The 18801-nt window shown below is 49.6% G+C and overlaps 6 protein-coding genes across 6 annotated transcripts; 2 read left to right on the forward strand and 4 right to left on the reverse strand.

The window, feature by feature from the left end:
- Positions 1–861: 861 nt before the first annotated feature.
- Positions 862–1573, reverse strand: KY384_000327 (uncharacterized protein; the record flags this gene model as incomplete). Its single annotated transcript, XM_044808864.1, has 2 exons — positions 862–1277; positions 1534–1573. 2 exons carry the CDS (start codon positions 1571–1573, stop codon positions 862–864), a joined length of 456 nt encoding a protein of 151 aa, XP_044665617.1.
- A 521-nt stretch (positions 1574–2094) lies between these two features.
- Positions 2095–3696, reverse strand: KY384_000328 (uncharacterized protein; the record flags this gene model as incomplete). The annotated part of the gene is made up of 1 exon (XM_044808865.1): positions 2095–3696. One exon carries the CDS (start codon positions 3694–3696, stop codon positions 2095–2097), a length of 1602 nt encoding a protein of 533 aa, XP_044665618.1.
- A 1009-nt stretch (positions 3697–4705) lies between these two features.
- Positions 4706–7518, forward strand: KY384_000329 (uncharacterized protein; the record flags this gene model as incomplete). Its single annotated transcript, XM_044808866.1, has 7 exons — positions 4706–4963; positions 5020–5469; positions 5542–5991; positions 6040–6297; positions 6492–6688; positions 6740–6932; positions 6988–7518. The coding sequence occupies 7 exons, from the start codon at positions 4706–4708 to the stop codon at positions 7516–7518; spliced, it is 2337 nt and encodes a 778-aa protein (XP_044665619.1).
- Positions 7519–8199: 681 nt separating this feature from the next.
- KY384_000330 (uncharacterized protein) lies at positions 8200–9307 on the forward strand (the record flags this gene model as incomplete). Its single annotated transcript, XM_044808867.1, has 3 exons — positions 8200–8287; positions 8363–8552; positions 8632–9307. 3 exons carry the CDS (start codon positions 8200–8202, stop codon positions 9305–9307), a joined length of 954 nt encoding a protein of 317 aa, XP_044665620.1.
- A 470-nt stretch (positions 9308–9777) lies between these two features.
- Positions 9778–10459, reverse strand: KY384_000331 (uncharacterized protein; the record flags this gene model as incomplete). Its single annotated transcript, XM_044808868.1, has 2 exons — positions 9778–9923; positions 9955–10459. The coding sequence occupies 2 exons, from the start codon at positions 10457–10459 to the stop codon at positions 9778–9780; spliced, it is 651 nt and encodes a 216-aa protein (XP_044665621.1).
- Positions 10460–17122: 6663 nt separating this feature from the next.
- KY384_000332 (uncharacterized protein) lies at positions 17123–18272 on the reverse strand (the record flags this gene model as incomplete). Its single annotated transcript, XM_044808869.1, has 2 exons — positions 17123–18100; positions 18201–18272. 2 exons carry the CDS (start codon positions 18270–18272, stop codon positions 17123–17125), a joined length of 1050 nt encoding a protein of 349 aa, XP_044665622.1.
- Between the last annotated feature and the right edge of the window lie 529 nt (positions 18273–18801).

Genomic DNA, 18801 nt, shown 5'->3' on the forward strand with positions numbered 1-18801 from the left:
GAAGGCCCGGCAAACCAATCGTGGGTCGAGATCACCACTACTCAGTACGATATTGGAATCCCCCTGTAAATTGATAGTGAATGCTAGAAATTCCTCTAAATATTTGAGATATTCGTTTTAATGCGTATGCATTGTATGATGTGACAATGGATAAAGATGTTTATCTCTATTAGCATGTTATTCATGCCGCTATACCAAGAGACCCATCTATGCACAGTTCCCGAGCCTTCGTTGCAGTCCATCACTAATGAGACCGTTCCAATCTTACCGAAGATCGCATCAAGTACCAAATGACCCTTTTATCTTTATTCTGCTGTCGCTATGCATATTGGTTGTGAAAATTCTGACCGTTGAAACTTGCCATTAAGAGCACCATCGAATCGCCTCCCTCCACTCGTGCCACACTCCCTCCCACATTTCATCTGCCAAATCCGTGAGTTCCTCGTTTCCCGGGGTATCATTGTAGTCCAAGAGGCCGATGTAAACTTAGATAATGCCGAACCGACGCACCCGACGCGTTAGCTTTTGTCCTGCTGCTAATGATCAAGGACGGTTGCGTTACTCCCAGAAAGATCCGCCAATTTCATGAAGAAGTGTATATGCCCAAGAGGAGTGGTGAGACTATTAGTTAGGGCATGATGCCTGGACATGGCCAGGCTGCTTGCACTTGTAGCAAGTGCGTTCTGAAGAGATTTCTGAGGGGCATTCACGAGAAAGATGTCCGACTTCTCCGCCTATATCGAGGTCAGTTGGATACATACACATAAGACTCAAAACTCACAATTATAGCACTTTTGCCCCTGGTTGCAGTCTCGAGACATATGTCCGAAACCACCGCAAGTGTAGCAGGTCTGTCCACCGCTACCTCCTCCGCCACGTTGGCCACCGCCGCCAGAGCCCCAGCCACCACCACCACCACCATACCCCCCTCCACACCCCTCCGCCATAGCCACCACCACCACCTCCATATCCACCCTGGTCGCAGTTGCGGGCAATGTGCCCGATTTTACCGCATTTGTAGCATTCCTGGCCGCCGCCGCCGCCTGCTGCTCCTCCTCCTCCGCCGCCACCGTAGCCTCCGCTCATACCCCCGCCGCCCATTCCACCACTCTGTGGACACTCACGCGAGATATGACCAGTCTCGCCGCAGCGATAGCAAGATTTTTCTTTCTGAGGCGCATTGCACTCACGGGACACGTGACCCTCTTCCCCACAGTTGTAGCATGTTGGAGTCCCGCGCTTCGGACAATCTCGAGCTTGATGGGATGCGTCGCCGCCTAGACGAAATGTGTAAGTGAAGTGTTCAACAGGAGATGAAACAAGCAATGAACAGAGAATGTGCTTGCACTTGCGCGAGTAATAAGAAGCAACGATCAATTGTGATGAAGGTAGGGTGAGAGAGAGGTTTGATTGATTGCAATCTTCGGTCGAACGGCATTTGAGTACCGTAGACGAAGACGAAAGTGTTGACCACACCTTCCATCTGATCTGCGCAAGAGGTTTGAGGACGCGGTACTTGAGATAAAGACTTACAGTTGTAGCAGCCACGACCTCCAGGTTGTCCGTAATCCATCGCTACTGAAAAGGTCTCGTGATTTTGAATGTAAAGTGAGTTGATGATTTGAAGAAGCTTCGTTCAAAGCAAAGGTAGATCCAAGGGACTCAAGAAGCAACAAGCCTCCAAAATGAAGCACAAGTGTGTACTGAGCGCTGTAACGTGCTAAAGCAAGTAGAGCTCTATCAAGAGTAGCACAACAAGTATGTAGGAGCGAAGAACTTCATGTGGTGTTTGAGTGAAGGAGGCCGTTGAAATTTGGTCCGTGGGGTTTGGCTCAAAACGACGGGCTAAGCCCAAAGGGGTCTGGCCTCGGCTCGCTTGAATGGCTCGGTAAGCAAGGCGGTTGCGTCACTCTGCACAAGTGCTGCACAAGAGTGAATCGTGGCACATTTGGCTTGCGGAGAAAGGTACTAACCTCCTGCATGGAAGCCCAAACAGCCAAAACAGCCAAACAAGGTCGCTACCGCCAATGTGGTCGGTTCCCCAATATGTCACTTGCTATTTACAGGACATCTCGTCGTCAAATCCAAGGTCGTCTATCTGAAATCGTACGTGACCACAGCTTGTGCTCCATGGGATTTCTCTCGTAAGAGGACAACCTTTTCGTCGTCGAAGGCAATCCAACCCTTGGATGTTTCATATCTCGAGTCTGCTGGCTCCGGTTGAAGTGAATCATTCACTTCAGACTGGACCCGTATTCCACCTTTCGTATCAGGCAATCTTGTCCTCATGTTGCAACTACCTCGGCCTTCAAGCTCCCATACTCTGAGGTCGTTGCCTCTCGTGCTGACCGAAACAGCTTTGCCCCGAGCGCCCACGTGGGCGCTTGAGATGGACGATGTGTGCCCCCACAAGGTCATACCTGAGCTGATTGATAATTTGGTGGCCGTGGATGATACAAGGTATAGCGTCATTGTGTTGTCCAGGTTTGCGGTCAATAGGTATGGATGGTTGTACGATATCGATGATGGTTGGCTACTCAGAGGGTGGACGTGGACCTGATCGCCAGAAAGGCTCGTCAAACCCTGCGAGGTGGTACCGTCACTTCGTGATCTGGGTCCCGACGCAATGCGTGAATCTAAAATGCTGCCACTTGAGCTCAGTCGTACCTCCTGAATTGCCATAGTCCAGCCATTCAGGTATCCAGGTAATGCGAAAGCTATTGAAGCAGTGACACACGAACCTGTTGTCTTCAAAGCAAGGGAAGAGGGTGGATACGCAGTATACGATCTCAGAGATGAGAGCAATGTAGGAGAGTCTTGATCGTTCAAGGTCTGTGGGAGAGCGAACAACATCATTCTGGAGTCAGAAGCCGTCATCAGGAGGTAGGGTGAGGAGTAGGCGAGAGCTGAAATTGCGCTTTTTCCGTGGGCAGACTCAGGTGTGTAGGTGTACCAATGAAGCAATGCTCGCGTCTCCTTATTCATCTTGTAACATGAGAACTTTCCATCAGCGTAGCCAATGATGATCAAAAGATCTTCCTGCCTTGCAGCGTTGACATCCACCGCCAAAGAGGTCGGAGCTGCTAGCTCTCCAGAAGCATATTCTCGCAAGTCTTGGGCGGCAACCAATCCTTCCTGGTCCCTGAGTGACCAGACTCGAAGCCTGAGCTTTTCATCTGCAATGAAGACAAGATCACCGTACAGGCGTACGAGTAAGGGAGGTGTAGATGATTGCTCCGCAACCTCCGTCTCTTTGACACGGGCTTGCCCTCTTGACCAATTATGCCGTATCCTATACTGCTTTTTCCAAGTGCTTTTCCCACTCGAGATGATATTTTTCACTTCTTCAAACCACCGTATCGTTTCTCTATGACCCCAATTTTGGTAGAGCTTTCGGAAGCGGGCGACATCATTTTCCAGTCGTCGCTTTGGTGTGGCGACTGAGTTTGTAGCAAGCCGCACGAATCGATCATAATAGAGTGTTCGCCAAACCTGACCATCAGCTGCAAGTCGTTTGAGGCGTCGCGACAGCCTTTCGCATACTACGATGTCTGACCTTGATAGGTACGAGAGTGTACGGAGCAGAAGCTCGTCGCTCAAGCTTGAGAGTCGGTCCGGTTTACTTGCTCGTAGGCGCTTTGCCTCACGTTCAGTCAATACATCATCTTCGTTCTCCTCATGTGTTCGTTTCCTCATGGCCCGCATCCAGGCCAACCCTATGTCTTCCAGAAGGCGGAACGTTGGTGAGCTCTGGACGAATATGTCGCCGTCTTATCTAATCGGGATTCCATATGTCTATTCCCGAGCTATTGCCGAGACTCCATGGCCTGGCGCTTACTGGCTGTACTCTTTGCTTTCAGATACACCTTCAACATTCCCGATTACACCCACAATGGCATTCGCTTGGAAAGCAGCAGGTCTCACGTTTGTATTCAATGGTCAATTGGGCTGCAACTACTGAGATTCGGCCAGATACAATCGGTACCTAGCGGTGGCAGCCCGCACGGTCCGGCGATCACTCAAGGAAGGACCAAGAGTTCAAGCGGAGAGAAGAGGAGAATCAGACCTGAGGTTTGCAAAGTGGCAGGTGAGATAACGGAGCCGGCAAGAAAGAGAAGACCTTCCAAGACGGTGCTGACACGATTTCTGCAGAATGGCAAGCAGGGGGAAAATAAAAACTTAGGCGCAGCGAATGCTCAGGCAATGGCAGAAGGAGCGGAGAAATCCACATAGGAAGAGGCGAGACGAAGTCAAGGAATGCGAAATTCGTCGCTAGAGGTAGAAACGAGATGGCTAGACCTTGGAAGCCGGGGTCCACATGTTATGCGTTGGGCGAGAATTCGGCATCAGTCTTTCACGTAAAATCAATAATGTAGATACTTTGACTTCTTGCCTGCAACAATTGAGGAAGTGGTAGTATTGAATTATTTGATCGTTGACCTCCACAAGTGACTCGACGTACAAGATCCGAATCATCATTCAATGACCCGAGATACCTGTGTAATACTATTGTGTTGTAGTATTTCATCCAATCGTTTTCCTCTTTTGGCAACACTGCACCTTGAGCACTTGCACAACACTTCTTGGAAACCTTGTCTTACCCTTTGATATTGCGACTCTCGCCATGACTGACGACAGTGACGATGCTAGCTCAGAAGGTAGGCGATGCTATCTCCAAAGATTGAAGAGACGCTAAGATGCATAGATGTCGCAACTCTCCGCCGGTGACGCCGAGATTCCAGGGCCAAACACAGTAGCATCAAGCCCACCACAAAGAAAAGCGCCTTCTGGCAAGGTCCCACCTGCCCGCGAGATTACAAATGGGTTCCTTAAAGCTACAAGAGGTGAGCTTTCCACAAAATGTGACGCATGGAGCATTCCTGACACGATGGTAGCCCTACATGTCGGTCGTCTCGTCCAAGATGCATCCTTTAGCACATTTGAGGCTGTCAGTGCTCTGGAGGTCAGCATCAAACGAGCTACAAGGTGGTGTTCCGACGGCTGACTTGGGCAGTGAAGATCATGGATCCCAAGATGGACAGTGGATACGAAGCCAACGGCACGATTCAGGAACATGAATACGATGTGTTAAGACCTTTGACTCCACAGCAGGTCATTGGCATCATGGATCAGCTGTTTTGCTTTGAGGTCAGCATGCTTCTTTCCCATACAAGTGCTGCAATGCACTATACTCTCATACTGATTTCACAACAACAGATGGCATGGCATCAGGGCTTTGCTCTTTACCAGACCTTGTTCATGTCGTACTATATCGACCGATTACTATGGCCTAAGCCAAGTTGTCTCGAAGAAGCTACGTTCGATCGTAAGGGCTCTACGAAATCTCGCAAACGCCTCCACAAAAGCGGACTTGGTCTGTTACACATTGTACTGAGAGCCTATTGCGTGGGTTTGATTAAAGCATGTGACTTCGTCCATGAGCGAATATCTACCGAGAAAGTATGGGAGGTGCGTTCGAGCTCCTAAGCACCTTGACAAATGTTCTGCACCCCCTCCTCCCCCATACTAAACCAGAACTAGGAAGAGGATTTTGTCTCTCAACTTTACTCTCGTAGTCTCCTCTCCGAATCCAGGGTGGGAGATGTTGAACTTCTGCTGGGAGATGCTCGAGCATACGTTAAACAGCAAACGGACCTTCCAGATACCCTCAGAGAAGCAATTGTAGACCGACTTTATCTCCGGTCCAGCCTCTTAGGAGCTGTCGTAACTGGTGGAGCTGTTACAGATAATGTGCGTCATTGGAAACATTGCGACATGCTTGCAGCTTGCTTGAACAAAACCCTTGACTGCGGCGAGGATGTCCCAGGCTCCTACAGCATCAGACTACAGAGGAGACTTGCGACAACAACTCCGCCGCGATCTCTCATTCAGATACCCTACAACGACGCAAGAATTTTTTTTGGCGCCCTCTGTCACTGGAGCGTCGTTGCATGCTACGTGCTACAATTTCATGGATGCTCCAACCTGCTGGTTCGTTCTTCCTCCCTATCCTCACTACATTTGCTGACACGATCTAAGAATTCAGTACGATTGTTTGGAGCTCAAGAACCCCGGCCTCCCGTCTATGCGCGATGTGTCTTACAGTCTCTGCTGTGGCATGATGATGTCTGTTTGGACGACCGGACGTTCAAGGCACTCATTCTCAATGACCTTGCTGAAACGGTGCTTCCCGCCAGCAATCTTATAGACCCAAAGAATGAAGATGTAGAGGTGCCGCAAGACCCAAGATTCAAGATCAATGAAATCATAGACGACTTCATAAGGCGCAGTGCAGAGGTGAATCAGCTTCACCCGGTCGGTGGGAGCTTAGCTAATCAGCATAGGCTTTTCTAGAGATATATCTGACTTTTTGTATGAATCGACCGCGCATTCGACGTTCATTTTGCCATTTGGTTCATGAGTGGGATCGTATTGAAGCATATGTCCGTAAATTCAGGATGAAGACTGATCAATAGACTAATCTGTCGTAGGCAAGAGAGATTGATATTGATCTGTGGACTTATATTGATGACGAGGTTGACGAAAAGCACACAAATGGAGAGCCTCGTCATTCAAACCCTCTCTCTTCGTGGGCCAGGGCGCATAAAATACGCATAATGATGTGGATCGTTCAGCTGGGTTTCGAACTTGAGATCTATCGACCAGAAGAAATGACCGGGATGTACTGGTGAGCAACTTTTGATAATTTGCTTGCAATACGGTGCTGAATGATATGCAGGTATCTACAATACCTTGCACGACAAAGAATTTTGACTCTTGCGCACATACAACATCATACTTTGAAGAGACTCAACGCAGCGCCAGGTCATGCTCATGAAAAGAAAACGACCCTTCTCAATAACGTCCAGACTATCGAAACCAGCATCTGGGAAGTATCAGCCGTGCTTGAACTTGCAGACGCCCTCTCAAACGTGAGCACCTTCTAACACTCCGACCCAACACTTCTTGGCTAATGGTCACAAATAGCTCTACTCATTCCTTGCTCATGCCGGATTGATGAACTCATCGGATTGTGAATACCCATACAGCTCACCAGAATTACGCTATGAATTACGGATGAGGCCATTCGCTAGCATACACGATCCAGAATTGCCTTCTCTTACCCGGAATTTGTGTGCGACATCCTTGAAGCCAGAGGGGACAGATACCGCGGCAGAGGAGGAACTGTTCCGTGCGAGTCCGTGGCAGCAAGCGGTGGGTATTTTGGATTTATCAGCTACATCTGCGCAAAAAGCCAAAGCGAAATGGGCAGATATGACTCGGTGGAATGCTGACAAGGCCCGAAGTCGCGACTGCGAACTTGCCTGGCAAGGCGACGTGAAGAACGCGTACAAAGCGGCTATTGCTACGAGCCTGGCCATCGACACTTTACAGAAGGCAGTCAAAAGAGAGACAGAGCTTGGACCCGTCAAGGACCAAGTAATGGTGACGATACCTACGGCTGAGAAGAGCCATCATGCATGGTGGATTGTGCCCCAAATTGACGTGATGGAATAACATGGTGCCTGATGAATTATGTCCTTACGTGCAAAATGTTAGAAATGTGAATGACAATTGAATATCAAGACGTTTGCATTCTGAGAAATCGCGTGTTCGAATCACGAATCTGCATTACATTCAATAGCCCCCCAATTCCACGAAGCAACTCCCTGGTCCCGCCCCTTTTTCCCCTTCTCACGCCGCATCCCACCATCCCTAATCAAGCAGCTCCCTTCTCCTCCACACCAAACCACCAACCTCATCCGCTCAAATCGGACTGTCCAAATCATCACGCCCTTGCATATGCATAAATGGTAGGTAGGTAGGCGAACCGGGCACGAACAGCCACAATAGCCACTTTCCTTATTTGCCCAAACCACCCAAAAACAATGTTTACCACGTTCGCTTAGCGCTGCTTGTCATTCGCTCCGGGGGAGGGGAGGGGGCATTTTGTTTGTTTCTGCGCCTTGCGGTTTTTGCGGCGGCGGCGATCCAAAGCCTCGAAGGGATTATAAAGCTCCCCCCCGTTTCTGCCTCGTACTTCGTGCTGTTGTTTCCTTTTGGTTTTTTGACGGTCTGAGAATGGTGGGTTGCGGATGAATTGATTTCATACTTGGATCTGGGTGTGTGAATCATTTGAATTGGATATATCAGTCCGCGTTCTGTTTGGTGAAGGATTGATTTCAGCCTCGTTACAAGATGAGTTCTCTACCTTCCTGCCATCTCTGGGTTGCTGTATGGCTCTTCCTCGGCGCGCTGGTACTTCCAAGCCCGCTTGAGCGGCGAGGTATGTCCGATATAAGTTTACTACTGCTTCATCTACCGGTCTACATAAAGAATTAAATCTGAAGCGTCTCGGTAGCAATCGATACCGCGACGTTCGATAACCTCGCTTTCTTCGAGCAATTCGCCGCTGCCTCATATTGCCAAGGCAATACAGGCACTGCAGCCGGTGGCAAGTTAATCACCTGCCCGATTCCCGACAAGGCTGGCACGAGTAGCTGCCCCTTGGTCGAAGCAGACAAGGTGACTGCCGTCTACGAATTCCAAAAGTGACCCTTCCCCCCCTCACCCTCCGCAAAGCGTCTTCCTCATTCCCGCTTCCGAACTGACGCACGCCCTTCCCCGCAGCTCCCTAATAACAGACGTAACCGGCTACATCGCCCTTGACACCGCCCGATCGCTCATCGTCCTCGCCTTTCGCGGCTCCAAATCCCTCAGGAATTGGATCGCCGATGTGACCTTCGGCGCCGGCACGCAGGAAGCCATCTGCCCCGGCTGCGAAGTCTGGGAGGGCTTCGCCGAATCCTGGAATGAAGCCAAGACCGGCGTGCTCGCGGCCCTGAAAACCGCCGTTGCTGCTAATCCTACTTTCAAGGTTGTGGTGACGGGCCATTCGCTTGGTGGCGCTATTGCTGTCATTGCTGCGGCGGAGATCAGGAATGAGATTGCGAACGCGGATCTGTATACGTATGGCCAGCCGCGGATTGGGAAGGCGAAGGTGAGTGATTATATCACAGGCCAGGGGAAGGGGGCGAACTTCAGGGTTACGCATAAGGATGATCCGGTGCCGAGATTGCCGCCGCTGGCCCTGGGGTATAAGCATATTAGTCCGGAGTATTATATTGATGTGGGTGATGAGGAGGGGCCGTTCACGGCGGATAGGTTTACCGTCTTCACAGGCGATGCGAATACGCAGGGAAATGAGGGGCATGCGTCAAATCTTTTTGATTGGTCGAGCCATGGGTGGTATTTCAATGAGGTCGGAGCGTGTTATAGCCATGGTGGGTTTGAGTTCAAGACGTGAATTTCTTGATATTGCTCATCGATCTTGAATTGTATAGTTGACGCTATGAGGAATGATATATGACTTTGAATGCTGACTTCTAGCTTCAGTACTTGTAATTCAATTGTGATTCGATTGTAGGATTCGGTGTCCTTTCATATGAGATTGGTCCGTAACAAATGGCATGTGCGTAGTTCTTCAGAGACCATATGCATGACCGTAAGAGTAGTGACGCCGCTGCGTGACCAACGAGAGATCGTAGAAATGCAGCCACTTTCTTTCGGCTCCAATCCACTAAGGCGAGATAGCTCCTGGCATCTCAAATGCCCAGCTTCAAGAGCAAGAAAACCCCCGTCATTGAGTCAAGGGTACCTCGTTTCGTCAAGTTCGTTGGGCGACCAGCAACCCTAGCCAGACACCCAGACTAGAACAGCTTCTCAATTCCACGAGGTATGTCTGCCTCTTCTGCAAAATCTTCGTAACGCATTTCGCTATTCCAGCGCTCTGTTGACTCCCTTATAGCCTTCAGAAAATCCCTTTTGACCTGCGGCTTGCTCACGTTCTTCTTCCACTTGCCTAGGTAAAGCGAAGTTTTGTGACGAGGCAGCTGGTGGTGTGTCAACACCGACGGTCCAGCCTCTACATCATCTCCGTCGCAGCCTTCGTACCCTCCCTCCCTCTCTTCCCCTCCCCCTCCTGCTTCTCCCGTATCTTCCTCCTCGCCTCTGCAAACAACGCTCCCCAATCTCCCTCCATCTTAAACATCACCACCGCCTGTTCCGCACTCGGAGTTCCCAAATCCGGATCCGCGCCCCCTTCCACCAACGCCCTCACAACATCCTCTTCCTTCTTGAACACCGCACCCGCGAGGCAGCTCTGGCCTCTATCATTTAGAATATTTGGGTCTGCGTTGTGAGAAAGAAGGAGACGGACGAGGGGGGCGTGGCCGTGGTAGGAGGCGAGCATGAGGAGGGTGTCGCCTTTGTCGTTGCGAAGGTTTGGAGGCAGGCCGGCCGGGAGGGCGGTCTCGAATTCGGGGAGGGAGCCGGCGCGGGCGGCGGCGTAGAGGCGGGTGCAGAATGCAACGAGTTGAGGATTGTTTGGGTCAAGGGCTGTGAGGGAGGGAGAGGCGCCAATGTTTGCGGTGGACGATGGTGGAGTTGACTCGGTCATTGCTTGTTTGGTGTGGTTATCAGATGTTGGGTGAAGCTCTGATGGTGGTTGATGTTTGGATGTTGCAGTGTAAAATTGTAGTGGTTGAGGTTTTGCCACTGCCGTCATTCAATGCAGGATCTGGCTCTGTGCTGCCCTCCTCTCCCCTTCGGCAATGCTCCCTTGGCTAGTGATGCAGTATGACCCTTTTCGATTACAGCTAGGAGGATGCACCCGAAGCCATTCATTACTCCAACATGAGATACAACTCCAATGCGGACAATGGCGGGTGAGGGATAAGCCCCCCGGCCGGGCTACGGAGAAGGGATAGCGGATTCGCAAGGGTTCAGGACTTGTATCTACTCTCTATCCAATACCGCAAGTCACCTCAATAATGATGTGCAATTGCTGCCATTGGTTTGAAGAATCAGCACATCGTGAACACTACGTTGCGCCCTGAAACCTGCTCGCATCAATTCACCCCGCTTACATGTCTATAAATCGTTGGCAATCATCATCTTGGGCATTGTTACTTTCCAAGAAATGATGGCTGCAGGAAAGTGCGAGCCGATCCGAAGTCAACGGTAGAAAGAAAATCCTTTTCATCTATATAATGTTTTCTAGCCAAACATCGAGAATGCCTGGGTAGGTTAGACGGTCAGGTGAGACATTCCAGGTCCCATTCAATAACGTTAAAACCTTTTCAATTTTTCAAATTAATGATCTGAATTCATCTAATGATTTCACTAGAACGACAGTCTCATATTTGATGATGATTGTAGATCGCGACTGCGCTCCTCGCCCCTGACAGCTGTCTTTCAGAGGATAGTCGTTAATTTTTGAGGCGGGGGGCAGCAGGAAGCGACACAAGAACAGGACAAAGAGATGAGTGCTTCACGAGCGATGAATGATGGAGACGCTGAACTTGCTTTGATCTGCTTTGCTTGCGAATTTGCATGCCTGTGTCTCATCACGGGAACTAAGCTTTACGATACTATACCATTTGATTTACCTGTTTGCGAACACATGTGACAGCGCACTCTAGGGTCTGCCCAACGTGATGTGGACTTTTTATGATGGCCGCGAACAGACAGGGATCTCCATCAACCAAGGTCATACACGACATCGAAGTCTTGATACTAAAGAGAACCTCGGAGTTCTTGGCAGCAAGGTCCTGTAATGACTGGTGAGGTCTCCTAGCTCGCATCATCCTATATGATAAGTGATACGACGTCTGAGCTGGCAGATCGATATGCGTCGACAAACTACGATAGGTATTATCTCTGACGCAGTAAGTGGGAGGCAAAGTTTGTTCACACAGCATCACTAAGCCACCCAGAATTCTGCAGCTGAAAGTTTTGAGGTTGAAGGATAATAGTGTGGAGTATGTTGACAGATGACAAAATGAGTGAGAGTACGATCAAGCTAATCCTTACCCAATTTATGGTCCTCCAGTAGTTAATCGGGGCATCCCACCTAATCTTTTGGTACCAAGAAGCCTGGCGATGACTGTGCATATGGCACATATGTACGTCGGCGGTGCAGCCCCGTTGCTTGAGCCAGTCATTTATGCTCATCCAAAGTCCGACCCGGGGATCGATGCGCGTAGTCGGAGCTCGCGATGGTGGTGCCACCAGGCACAAAATTGATTGCTTTAAGAACTCCCAATTTAAGTGAGGTGGGAACCATTTCGACGTTTCCTCATTGGCTTGAGAAAAGGGAATGACCAATCGTTGAACACGCTTCAGTCACGTATGAGCTTCTGTCATGCGATGTGCGGCTGTCATCAAGGCACGATCGCCCATCTGCAGCAAGGCTATGTACCCCTTGTCGATGAAAAGAATAAGAATATCTCCTCTATGGAGACTTTTGTAAGAGAACTAGATGCTCATGTACTTGTATAGTGGACTCGTGAGAAATTTCGACTTTACTCATTTATCTTACCGTGTTCGCAACCCTTCTCGAGGTCACAATTTCACGCAAAGCAATGATCTCAACCGTCGCCTTGCTAGCAAGGCATCCTGATGGTGATCGCAATCGAGCTTCCACAGTCATTGCTCTTGACATAGTTTTCATCACTATTGGGACAGTTTCAGTCTTCTTGCGATCCTACGTTCGCTCGGTGATCGTACGGCATTTTGGATATGATGATGCGTTCATCGTTCTGAGTCTGACCAGGCGCTGACTAATCCTTCTTCCAATATCAGGCATAACATTATTCTGACAGGTGCTCTCGATCGTGTATCCGGCGGCCCACTTGGAGGCGATTCACGGCGGTGTTGGGAGACATCAGTACTACCTCTCGGTGAACCCTGAAATTTCGATCCGCCTGTCGCAAGCCGTCAAATGGTTTTATGTAGCGTCTTTCATGGGGATCCTGTCCTCCATGTGCACTAAAATATCCATCGGTCTCTTTCTACTGCGGATTTTCGGCACCCAAACATCTTCTCGATGGCTTGTGTACACCATCATCGGCTGTTCTGTAGCAGTCCACGTGACCACTGCCGCGTTGGTATTTCTGGAATGTCGCCCAGTCGAGAAAACCTGGGACCCTCCTGTTCCAGGCAATTGCTGGCATCCCAGCACTACATTATCTGTTGGACGCTTCAGTGGAGGTAATACGTTATCTTCCTCCACACTTGGCTGATTTCATTTGCTGACTCAATACGAAGCCGCCTTCGCAGCTACTGACTGGGCCTTAGCAGCACTGCCATCGGTCTTCATGTGGAATATACAAATCCGCTTGAGATTGAAGGTCGGCATTTGTATTCTCATGGGAATGGGCTTCTTGTTAGTTTACCAGTCGAATGTGCAGGGACCGAGCTGATGTGTGTCAATTGGTTTAGCACTGGAGTGTGCGTAATTGTACGCACACTTTACCTGTCAAAGCCTTATGGTGGAGACCTTTCATGTAAGCTCAAATACCGGGACTCTGACTTTTACCTCGTCGAATCGCACTGAACTCAAGTGTAGGGAACTTGGTTGACTTGATGATATGGGGACTGTGGGTCAATATTTCTTCATTTCAACCAACCCTTCTCTGTGTTCCCTCTTCAACATCCATACCCCACGTCAGTGGACCAGTGTTGACATATTGAGTGTTTCTAGGCTCGAAATCAACATCGGTATCATTGCTGCTTGCATTCCGACCCTCAAGCCCCTCTTTCTTTCATCAGTACAGTATCCTTGGGCCACCTGGACTTGGGTCAGCAGGATGAGAGAAGCATTCTCCCTGCAAAGTTTGAAAAAAAGCAAGTTCGGTATCCAACAAATACCTAGGCTACCCACCATCAAGCCGCAGTCATCCCTCAAGATACAGGACAAGAAGAGAAGATGGATTGATATCAGCGATGATGACTACACGACCGAGCCAGGTGGCGTAGGAACAGAAGTAATTTCTTAGAGATGTGTCAAGGCTGAAGGTGTAACCCCTAGATGAACTGTACAGTGGCTACCTAACAAGTTTTTCTTTGGGGGAAATAAAAAGGTCTTTTGCGTCAAACCTGACATTTTTGTGCGTGATCTGAGCGCCAAACAGCTCAGGAGGAATGCAAAACCCACTGAGCGTCGGTCCTGCATGAGCGGCCAAAGATTGTCAACATATTCTATCAATGGGCAGATATAACATTATTCCAAAGTCTTTGATGGTCGTCTGACGAGCGCGTCACATCCATTCCCGCACTTGCTACCATTGTGTCAGCTGATTGAGGTTCTGTCTGCGCCGCCCTTACGCAAGATCTCTCAGCTACTCTCAACAAAGACGTCGAATCAGTTTGATGCTACGGTCAGCTACGATTTGTTCCGTAGGCTGCTCGAAAGTACAGTGCTAGATCTACAGCAACGAGCAAAGACGTAGCTGTCAGAAGTCTGTCCCGATTATTACGTCAAGCTCAACTGCATTAGGCTAGCCCGTACCCAGTCCTTATTGTGATCGGTTTGGGTCCGATGAAAAGGCTATTGAAGTCTATTCAAGAATTTTCCTGGCTTAGGAGTTCACAGTCTCAGTATTTGGCCAACCCATTCTAATGTACCTAGCCAACTGGCCAGTCATGACCTTTTAGGAATACTTATCGCAGCAGGTTTAAATCCTTCGCATCAGAGATATCAAGGTAATGCTACGGAATATACGAAGACTCGGTCCGCTCAAAGCGAGTGCACTCACTTGACAATTGTCGTGGGAGGCCTACAAAAGAGCGGTCTAGTGGAATACTTACCTAATTTGCTACGTCAGAAGGTCGTCATGATAGTCGAAGCAGCCCAGAACACTTTCTGGAAGCCTCTTTAGCAGACATAATGTAGATGAAACTGCAACATGATGGCGCCGTCTTGGAGAACTCGATGGAGACCGAAGTGCTAAAAATGCTCGTTGCTTCAAATGAGGGGTTTCCACTGGAGACGAGACGGATTCCCAGCTGCTGAAATACGCAAGAAGTATCACTATTCAGCATGAGATTACGGCCGAAGCTGGTGATCGTCGTGGCTGGGGCAATCGAACTTGAATGGCGGTGGCTGAAATCCTCGCTGCTTGAAGCTCAATTGATTCTATCCTGGCCAGGGTTGTCAACATATCTTGTATTAGGAAAGATTTAGAGTTCATCGTGATAGACAGGCATTAAAGATGAGAAACATGCAAGGACGGCAGCGGCCTAAGGTGGTGAGTTACCTGGAATGATCTATGACGAACAGGCTTTTCAGTCTATTCTCGGAATGTCTCGGCCAAGACTAGTGATACTTCAAGTAGCACTGTACCAGATGCCTGGATCGTCACAGAAAGTGACACGTCTTGGTCTGTGGCTTAAGTCTAGACCGGGGAAGGTACGAGCTATCTCCGATCCAGACTGGAATAAGCATCCCACTAGTCACCTTTGGCTCGAATGATTGCCTCTTTGGGTCTTTTAGGTATTGGAATTGACTATCGCCAAATCAAACACCACGCGAAAAGCCACTCCTTGACATTTACAGCCCGCTAGTAAGCCTGGATAAGCCTGGCTGGGTCTAGATCTGGGGCTAGACACGTCATTCCATCCAAAAATAAAGAATGGTCGAACCCAAAACAAAGCCTTTCTTGTCCATTTACGGCCTTTTCTCATCTCTCCCGTACGCCTCGCAGAGGTGGCGTTGCTCCGACGCAGCTGAAGCTGAGCTGTACCTCGGAGACCCAGGTCATACTTGGCAAACGCACATAAGGCCAAGCTGCGTATCATATTTCTCCGTCGATGCAGCACTAGTCTGCTCTACCTTTAGCGTCTTGTAATGCTAAGTCCGATTGAACATGACGCTCTCGACCAGAAGGGTCGCGTTCACAGCCAACCGGCATCTTTACGCGTCGACTGATCGATTGGAAAGCCAAACTTGAAGTTCTATACGACTCGGGCATTTGAGACTTTGGCTCTTACAAAGTTACTCGGTGAGGATGCATGCAAAGATCAGCAGTTAGCGCCTTCGAGGATAGACATGAACATGCTTCTTTCCATACTGAAGGCTGGCATCAAGAGACGTCTGGAGCGTCGGGCCTGTAAGTGGAAGTGTGTAGCATTACGCATGTCTATGAGGGTCTTTGGGCAGGAATAACGCTCCGTTTGGCGTTTTGTCATTGCCTGCTTCGCAACGTGGCACTTTACTTGGATCCGAGTCCCTTGATCTATATGCTGCAGGTGCTACGTCGATCTTTGCGTTCGAGACTTCGCCCCTTTTGAAGAGGCGTCCAGGAAGCTCTCCATCCTAAACGTTCAGAATCAGGCTCAATTAATACTCCCACCTAGGCGTGGTCCTTGCGCCTGAAAGAGAAAGTCATTGCTGGTTCAGAGGCAAGCGATCCTGGGGTCCGGAGTATTCATTACCACTTGCATTCATGTCTCAGGGAGCTTGCGAGGAAGGATATTTGTACTGAGAAGAAGCCAAAGACGATTGTGAAGGCACCGCGAACAGAATTTCGTTCTGACACCATCGCCAGCTTAGGATTTGAGATTGCTTTCTGTCCTCATGAATGTCACCTGTCATTCGTGCCACTCCCGTCAACCCTGATCTGTTGAGCATTTCGATTGAACCCGAGCGGAGATGTATGCATCCCGATCCCGTATTTCAATGATATATCCGGCATTCCTTGGATAAGTATGGCCTGAGTTGGGAGATGAAAGATCTGAACTCAGCATGGACCGCAAGGTGGTTCGTTACTATCGACTGCAACTCTGTTGACCGGATACAATTTCTCGATCCCGCGACAAGAACACCTTCATTTTGGACAGCAAAGCCCTGTCTGATTGTACTACAGTCTGGCTTTACACAACGAGTATCTTCACACTTGCACTAATGCTTCTATCATGGCTGGGCCGCGTCAGTGAGGCTGGGCTCCTCAAGAATCTATTTTAGGAGGGTGAACTAAGCCTTCAAGCTGGAGCATCCAGTGTTAGGGTTTCCTGGAGGCGCTCGATACTCCTGCCTGACTCATTTACTACTCATGTGAGATTCTATGAGCGTCTACCAGACTGGATTGAGAGCGACCTGGAGCTTGTGAATACATTAAAGTATCTGATGTCACCTGAAACTAACGAAGCACCAAGCATCTAATGAGGTTTCCTTGAGGTTACCAATGTCGAATATTAAGGCGTACCTAAAGCTGAGCCTTCAACAGCGATACTACGATGAAATGATCGCAACACGCCCTTTTCGCAGAACTTCTGGATCTCAAGAGCCTTGAGCCATCTTAGCGAACAGCTTAGCCGCATACTCCTGCTCCACCATCTCCTTAGCAACAGCCGTACGCTCATCAAGATCCTCCTTCGGCAACCCCAACTTCCCATTGTCCAACCCTCTCGTACTCTCATAGTCTCCTCCACCATTGGGAAAGAACGCCCTCACAAAGGAAGCCATTGCAGCCCCCATCCTTGCAGACATCGGGTCCTGCGCACCCTTCATCGCCTCAATACCCTTCTGATACCTCTCCTTACTCCCCTCGCTCTCAATCGTCCAATCCTCGTCCCTATCCCCCGAATCCCTCTTCCAGCTCTCAAACATATCCTTCTGACTAATCAAAAAGCTCGAGATCACAAGCGGCTTATTCGTCCACGTCTCCACCGTCACCCCTTTGTCAGTCTCATCCTCCGGCAATTCATTCAAGCTCAAGAACGCAGCCACAGCCCGCCCACACTGCTCCCACGTCGTCACATTCACCTTCGTCGTCCCCTCATCATACAACGTCAGCTTCTTGTTCGCGAAGTCGAAGCCGAACCAGATGGGTCCCATGGCGAGACTGTACTCGTACCACAGGCTGCAGATCATATAGGTCCAGGAACAGCCGGCAGCTTCGATGTCGGAGAGGATACCCTCTTTACTGGCATTTAGCGGGGTTTCTTTGACGAGAGCCTCGTTGGAGTCGTCCATGCTGTAAAGGTTGGGCATGATGCGTTTAACGCCGGCCTTTGCGGCTGCTTTGACGATTTTGGAGTGGGTGTCTGGCGGTGCTGTGACGGGGAGGGTGATGATGAGGAATTGCTGGTCTTTGAGAGCGGCGATGAGGGCGGCTTCGTCGTTGTAGTCGACTAGGATTGTCTTGACGCCGGAGGGGAGCTCGTTCTTGCTGCCTTGGCGGGTTAGAGCGGTGATGGTGTGTTTGCCAGTATCTACGAGGGCTTTGGTGATGTATTGGCCAATCTGGCCGCTCGCCTGGATGGAAAGTTAGTATTCTGTGGCGGTATGTGTGCGTGATGTGGAGGAAAGTGATCAGAGGATATGGATTCGCCGAGAGAAAAGCAAGTCAACGTACTCCGACGATGGCAACCCGCTCTATGCGGTTGGTAAAGTCTTGAGGCATATCTTTGGCATATTTAGGCGACATGTTTTCGACAAGCGTGATACTCGCTAACAATCTATGGATGCTTTTTAGTCAGGTATTTGAGGAGAGTCTATGGCTGACGAAAGTTCTTCAGGAAACTACTAGGAAGTCAAGCAAGCCTTACGTAAATATAGTGAAGAGGACGCTTCGACATGTTCTCCGAGCTGAATATGCTGACTGCCATGAACTAGATCCTTACAAAATAGGCAACACATGTGATTGGTGACTGTCTCGGACATAGGACACTCATCCGCAGCATACACCCATAGGATTGCACTAGCTCCGTGGTGGTTGATGCAAAGCGGACGAATTGGACCGCTCGGCGGACTATTCGTCCGACGGAGACTGAAGCCTAATCATACAGTTAGATGCACAGCATATTACTTTTCTGCGCAATTCAAATACCGCCGTCATCCTTTGCTCCCTCAGACACTGCCCACAATCGCCCCCAATCGTCTTCAGTGTTACCATGACAAGCAAGGAGAGGAAGGACTTACAACACACTGCCACACCGGGTCCTATAGCTTCAGCT

The sequence above is a fragment of the Bacidia gigantensis genome (genome assembly GCF_019456465.1).
Source record: "Bacidia gigantensis strain McMullin 20006 chromosome Unknown contig_49, whole genome shotgun sequence".
Classification (NCBI taxonomy): Eukaryota; Fungi; Ascomycota; class Lecanoromycetes; order Lecanorales; family Ramalinaceae; genus Bacidia; species Bacidia gigantensis.